General features: G+C 40.3%; 1 protein-coding gene across 1 annotated transcript; it reads left to right on the forward strand.

Moving 5' to 3' along the window:
* The first annotated feature begins 216 nt into the window (after positions 1-216).
* Positions 217-5,922, forward strand: ccdc47 (coiled-coil domain containing 47). The gene is made up of 13 exons (XM_056400880.1): positions 217-322; positions 1,434-1,732; positions 1,845-1,940; positions 2,389-2,563; positions 3,320-3,441; positions 3,533-3,598; positions 3,698-3,799; positions 3,996-4,106; positions 4,215-4,300; positions 4,399-4,457; positions 4,669-4,778; positions 4,903-5,070; positions 5,280-5,922. The coding sequence occupies exons 2-13, from the start codon at positions 1,442-1,444 to the stop codon at positions 5,358-5,360; spliced, it is 1,467 nt and encodes a 488-aa protein (XP_056256855.1). The 5' UTR covers positions 217-322; positions 1,434-1,441; the 3' UTR covers positions 5,361-5,922.
* Positions 5,923-6,976: the final 1,054 nt, after the last annotated feature.

The raw sequence follows: 6,976 nt of genomic DNA on the forward strand, positions 1-6,976 counted from the left end.
CGTACTGTAACTACTGGGGGGCAGCGAAATCTCATAATCACCATGATAATCACACGTTTGACAACCGTAAAAGCAGACAAAATTAGCATAAAAGTATTTCCGGTGAAAAACATTAAAAATAAAACTTTTAAGTTAAGATGGAGTGACGCAGCGAGGCTGTGGTCACGTGTTCTCAGCTGTGTAGAATGGAGACGTCGATTCTTCTTGACGCGATGCTTTTACTTTGAAAGGTTGATCCTGTGTCGAGTAGTCTTCTGTTTAAGGACAGTTCAGGTCACTTCAGCTCAACCAGCGTTACATTTATTGTCTGTATTTTGTCAAGGTAAGTGGTTACATTCATTTTGCTCATCTTTTTGTTTTTTAAAATGTTCCACTTTCCGAGTTGTGTTAAAGAGAAAACAGGCTACCTTCCGTTCAGGCTCATAGGTTGGTTGCTGGCAACAAGGTGCCATGCTAGTTAGCCACCGTTAGCATGCTAATGCCAGATTTGCTAAACAGCTAATAATATAGTGAGTGAGTGCTGGGGGATGGGTCGGGCAGTGTGATATGATTACGGGTTGTGGTTTAATCCTATATGTGTCATTAGGTAAGTATACAATGTTAGTTTTGGCTGAAGTTCCACGAAAGAAACGCAGTAAGCCAAACGTGTCGCAAAGGTTGGCTCGTTGGCTAAAGTTATTTGTGCTAGCGGCAGGTTTCTAGTTGGATTTACCGGATTCAACCACATACGGTACGGCTACTTTAGTCTGAGCTTAACCCGTACATAGCCCCAGCAGTGCCACACTATGTCCCCAAATGCTTGACTTTGGTTTGTTGTAGATTTATCATTTTTAACCACAATGACAAAGTGACAACGCTGGAAATTACTTTTCATTCAAACAACGTTAAGACGTTTCACTGTTCACACTAGAGCTCCTTTTATTCCTTAGTCATTGTTTTCTACTTCGTTTCGGTCCACAGAGATTTTCGTGTCTTTTGGGATTTATCACGTGAATACCCACTGTGTGAGCAGGGACTGGTGGTTACTGTATTAGCGACCAGTTTAACCTGGACTCACAGTTTAACCGTTACTCCTAGGGGGCCAGTTTGTTAACTGTTTTACAAGGTACCTTGAAGTGATGAAATTATCACTGCATTTCATAGGCCTATATCCTTCAGAGTCCTCAAAGGCACTGTAATGTTAAGGCAATCCTTAAGGCAAGTTGCAACATATACTATAGTTGACAAATTTCTGGTTTGACTTCTTCACCTTTGACTTCCTATTTTTGAAAGGATGTGTCAGAAGTTTTCCCGACTATTGTCTACCATTTGTATTGTGCATGTTAAACTATTGTGTTTGACCTTCCCTGTCACCCTTTAAGCCACCCTTATTTTCATGTTTTCCAGTCTTCTGCATCAACACTTTCTCACTCTGCTTTTCCCCATTCATGCAGGTCCCACCATGCGAAGTGCGTATCTCCTCCTGATACCTGCACTGCTGCTCTTCCTTGCCTTTCCTGTATCCAGGGGGCGTTATAATGATGACTTTGATGATGGCGAGGACCTAGCAGACTTCGATGACAATGATTTTGCTGAGTTTGAGGACATGAATGATGATCCAGCAGCTGAGACGGAGACTGCCCCTCCACCTCGTGTCTCACAGTCCTCGCAGCCTGACGAGGATGAAGATGAAGATGAAGCTACTGTGGAGCTGGAGGATGGCCAAGATGGTTTTGATGACTCAGAGACACAGGTGCATTGCCTTTCCATCACTGTTTGCATCTTAATTTTGAGCACTATTTATTGCATTTAACTAATTTATAAAGAATCTCTAGTAAAGCTAATTCAATTAAATTTTTTCAAAGGATCAAGACATGTACAGCAAATATGACCAGGAGGAGTTTGAAGGGATTGGCGACATGGAGAAGACAAGCATGAAGGACCCCCTCATAATTCACACGGTAAAGCAGGCTTATTGCTAAAATCTTTCACACGTTGTCTTCTGCTGAGAGGGATCTGCCTGTTGGTTCAATAGGATTCATGTAACATAAGCCCCTTTTCCACAGGTCAAAAAACCTGCTAAGACCTGCTAACACCAGGCTTCTGTGAGCAATGGGAAAGGGTACCATCATGAACGCTGATGGTACCCTTTCCCATTGCTCACAGAAGCCTGGTGTTAGCAGGTCAAACTTATTAGTTCTGGCTCCGACCGACTGCCCGTGTTAAAGGGGTCAATCGGTTTTAATTAGCGAGTTTACCCACTTTTAAATAACCTGCTTATACCCATTAATTTTGATGGAATAATGGTATTACATTAACCTTTGCCATGGAAGTTCAACAGTGGCAACACTGAAACTGTAGCCTTCCACAACTGACTGATACTGATAACCACCTACTGTTTCTCTGCAGGTTCCTGCACATCTGCAGAACAGTTGGGAGAGTTACTATATGGAGATCCTGATGGTGACGGGCCTGTTGGCCTACATCATGAACTATATCATTGGGAAGAACAAGAACAGCCGCCTTGCACAGGCCTGGTTTAACTCACACAGAGAACTTCTAGAGAGCAACTTTGCACTAGTGGGTGAGTTCCTCCACCTCTGTGTTGTCTGTTGTGTATATCAGCAGTGTATGAAATACGACTCATGTGTCTGTTCTTTTGTCCCTGGTAGGGCTGGGCGACAAAACGCTAGCAATAATTATCGCAAAATTATTTTCCTTGATAGAAACATTAAAAATGTTCGATAAGTGTTCAATATAATTAACTTCCATGTTTATAGCACGCCCACGAATGAATCACGAACAGCCAATCATGTCGCAGGAATAGAGGTCTGCATTGTGCAAGTTAGAAAATCACGGTGAGAGGTATAGATACAGGCTAGTATGTGATATTATTTACAGACGCACGCAGTGACTGATGGGCTTGAAGTTGGAGCGGAGTAAGCAAATAAGGCAAAATCAGCGACACCAAAGAAAAAGCAGAATGCAGCTCGAAGGATGAAGATATCGTCGACAAGAAAAGGCCACTCAACTTCAGTAGTTTGGAGATATTTTGGCTGTTTACAGTCTGACAAAAAACAGAGCAATGTGCACCGCACACTGTGGTGGACACACGTTCCATCAAAGACAGGCAAAAATCAGGCTTTAAACCTGAAAGAAATCACAATGTGGCATTTATCGTGATAAATATTGATATTGACTGATATGACATTTTTTTATCATGATAACAGTTTTGGCCATATCGCCCAGCCCTAGTCCCTGGTCATAATCAAATGGATGGAATGATGGCAGTCTGTGCGAGTTAGATCATTTGTTAATTGTCAGTCATTTGTATGTGAAGGTGATGATGGCACCAGTAAAGAAGCAGTGAGCACTGGGAAACTGAATCAGGAAAATGAACACATCTACAACCTGTGGTGCTCTGGACGTGTGTGCTGTGAAGGCATGCTGATCCAACTTAAGGTATTGACACTGTGTTATGATATGTTGGTGTGTTGTTGTCAGTGCATTGTGTTAAATATAGAGTCACATAATATATTTTGTTTTACTCCAGTTTCTTAAGAGGCAAGACCTGCTTAATGTTCTGGCCAGGATGATGAGGCCTGCCTGTGACCAAGTGGTATGTACCTGTCAAGTAGTAATTTGAAGTACCGGACTATATACGTAGTATTGCAGTTAGTCTTTTTCTAACCCACAGCATCTGTCTGTTGGTTTGTAGCAAATCAAAGTGACTCTTAATGATGAGGACATGGACACTTTTGTGTTTGCTGTGGGCACCAAGAAGGCCATGGCCAGACTTCAGAAGGAGATGCAGGACCTGGTAAATATCCTCTACAACCTAAGCTACATTTGATGTATAATTGTTTCTACACAAATAGATGTATTTATTTATTTATGTTCTAGTTGTATTATACAGTATTACTCACACATCATTTTAATTTTGTTGTGTCTTATTCTTTTACCTGGTTGTCATTAATGCTCAAACATCAGCTATGATTTTTCTTCTTTTTCCACAGAGTGAGTTCTGCGGTGACAAGCCTAAGTCTGGGGCCAAGTATGGGCTCCCAGACTCCCTGGCTATTCTTAGTGAGATGGGCGAGGTCACAGATGGGGTGATGGACAACAAGGTGAAGTCTGGCTTTTTTACTCTTATCTCACTTACAGTATTATTATAAAAAGTAAGTGCAAAGTCTCTGAACACCTTTGCCTTTGGATCTGTTTTTTGTATTTTTCAGATGGTACATTATATCACCAACCATGCTGACAAGATTGAGTCCATCCATTTCTCGGACCAATTTTCTGGTCCAAAAGTTATGCAAGAGTACGAATTTACTTTGTGTTTTTAATCTTTCACATGCAAATTATTAAGCATTTTCTTATTTTCTATGTGGTACTAACACTTCCTATGTCGTCTTTTAGGGAGGGTCAGCCCTTAAAGCTGCCTGAGACCAAGAAGACACTGCTGTTTACATTTAATGGTGAGCATTTCTTCTCTACTATTTTCCTAAAAATCTTGGCTATACCCCATAATTTGATTTAACTAATGTGTTTTATGTATACTGTGTGTGTGTGTGTGTGTGTGTGTGTGTGTGTGTGTGTGTGTGTGTGTGTGTGTGTGTGTGTGTGTGTGTGTGTGTGTGTGTGTGTGTGTGTGTGTGTGTGTGTGTGTGTGTGTGTGTGTGTGTGTAGTGCCTGGTATGGGCAACACCTCTCCCAAAGACATGGACACTCTGCTTCCTCTCATGAACATGGTGATCTACAGCATTGACAAAGTCAAGAAACTCCGTTTGAACAGAGAGGTGAGCAGGATTCAAATGCTCTGGTGGCTCATAGTACACCCAAACTATCACCCACTTATTTGGGGGTTTTACATGGAAGCTTGAAGTGAAGCTATGTGTGACTTTGTTCTTCCTGTCCATTCAGGGCAAACAGAAAGCTGACAGAAACCGTGCCCGTGTAGAGGAGAACTTCCTGAAGCAGACTCACGCTCAGCGCCAGGAGGCGGCTCAGACTCGCCGGGAGGAGAAGAAGAGAGCTGAGAAGGAGAGGATCATGAATGAGGAGGACCCTGAGAGACAACGGCGTCTGGAGGTCTGAAATAGAAATTGAACATATAAACCCCTCGAAAAGACGTTTAAAGGAATAGTTTGACATTGTGGGAATTATTATTCACTCTCCTACTGAGAGTTAGATGGATGGCAAACTATACCTTTTTTATAAAGAAAACCATAGAATTAAGCATAGAGGTATCATTCTCACTGTTAAGTTTTGTGTCTCAGATGTTTAATTTTCTCTTTCAGGAAGCAGCTCAACGACGCGAGCAGAAGAAGATTGAGAAGAAGCAGATGAAGATGAAGCAGATCAAAGTTAAAGCCATGTGAAACACTACCACAAGGTTAGGGGATACAAGCACACGTGAAAGCAGTGCTCAGTTAAGTCTTCTCCAGCTTCTCTCCACCACAGCTCTGGTTCAGTCGCTCCAGCTCCAAACTGACATCTTGTACCTCCGGGTGTGTCAAGCTTAGCTGTTTGTGTCACCACCTGCTCCATTTGGTGTGGCTAAACCTTAATGACTGTGAGTGAACTGCCTGTGTCAATTGAGAGGGACTTTTTCACCATCAAATCTGTCTCCACATCATGCAGGATTTTTTTTTTTTCTCTCTAAATCTGTCTTCTTCTAAACAAAACTGTTGCAGCTCAGTGAGCTTTTTAAACTGAATCTGCTGGGAAAGAACACACTAATTGGTGGTATTGAGCCACATTTTAAAAAGAATGAAAACATTGCAGTTTCATTGCAGTTTCATTTATTACCATTAATATAATCTTAAATGATACGATCAAGAAAATTTTATCTCATCTGCATATGAGTTAGGTTTCTTGCAGGCTGTTTGTAATGAATATCTGAGCAAACATAATAAAGTGCACTGGAGTCTGTTGGAAAAACTGTGTCCGTTTTTTGTTTAATAGTAAATTACCAGTAATTGGTTAGATGATAGGTACAAAAATATATAGGGTCATAGAATAGTAGTGTACAACATAGAGACTGATACATCGACCTCTTAGTATCAGTAGTTGAAAGAGTGAGGGTCTATAACAAGCATCAGAATGGGTGAGGCTGCATGCTAAATTTAACTTATAGATTGTGTCAGCAGTCTGGAAACTAGATTTGGTTATAACAGTGTGGTCCTCTCTTGACAAGCTGAAATAGATAATAACCCTGTCTAGTCAGAAGCCTTTTATGGTGTAAGTCTGATATGAGAAAACCTGTGATCTCAATGGGAAATATGAAAATATAACATTTATTTATTTATTTATTTGTGATTTGTCCACAGTATCTTAAATGATGAAATCCTTTAACAAAATAGTCTCAGACATAACCAAGCAATTTAATGAACTCACTCAACAAAAGCTAAACTTATGTTTGTTTATGTTTAGCCAAACCCCACTGATATAAATGAGGTGGACAAAATAACAGTGTTATATAATGCAGTTCATAAGCACAACAAACTACATCCTTAAAAGTCAATGCATTTATTGCATTGTCTTACCACAATTACTCATATTTAGTGTTTATACATTACTTCATTTCTGTCAAGCTTCCTGCAGCGTTGAGTCAGTCTCCTCATGGGTTTCACTTAGCTTTTATCTCACCTGTTATTCTGGTTAACCTGTATGTGATTTTACTGAAAAATATAACAAAAGTAAAAGATTGCCACCATTTGAAATAAAAAATACTGAAACACTTTGGCCAAGTACATAATTTAAAGGCACTCTCTTGTGAACTCAGTTGTTCCACATTTTAGATTTTTGCATTTTATTGATCCATTTTCTGAGTTTTCTTCTATTCTGTACCACTCACCACTCAAAATTGCAAATTCAGTCACAAAATTTTATGAATCATCTCCAGCAAATTAATCTATGTTGTTTATTATTTCTTGGTGCACTCTGTAGATCACTTTAGTGATGGAAAATTTTGAAAAACTGTGTCAATTGGTGC

This window comes from Seriola aureovittata, chromosome 17 (genome assembly GCF_021018895.1).
Source record: "Seriola aureovittata isolate HTS-2021-v1 ecotype China chromosome 17, ASM2101889v1, whole genome shotgun sequence".
Lineage (NCBI taxonomy): Eukaryota > Metazoa > Chordata > Actinopteri > Carangiformes > Carangidae > Seriola > Seriola aureovittata.

Bases quoted from the DNA above. Each gene is read 5' to 3' on its own strand.
- ccdc47 (XM_056400880.1), top strand. From the start codon at position 1,442: ATGCGAAGTGCGTATCTCCTCCTGATACCTGCACTGCTGCTCTTCCTT. The intron at 2,564-3,319 runs GTGAGTTCCTCC...TTGTATGTGAAG, and splicing joins GAGCAACTTTGCACTAGTGG to GTGATGATGGCACCAGTAAA. The intron at 5,071-5,279 runs GTCTGAAATAGA...TTTCTCTTTCAG, and splicing joins AGAGACAACGGCGTCTGGAG to GAAGCAGCTCAACGACGCGA.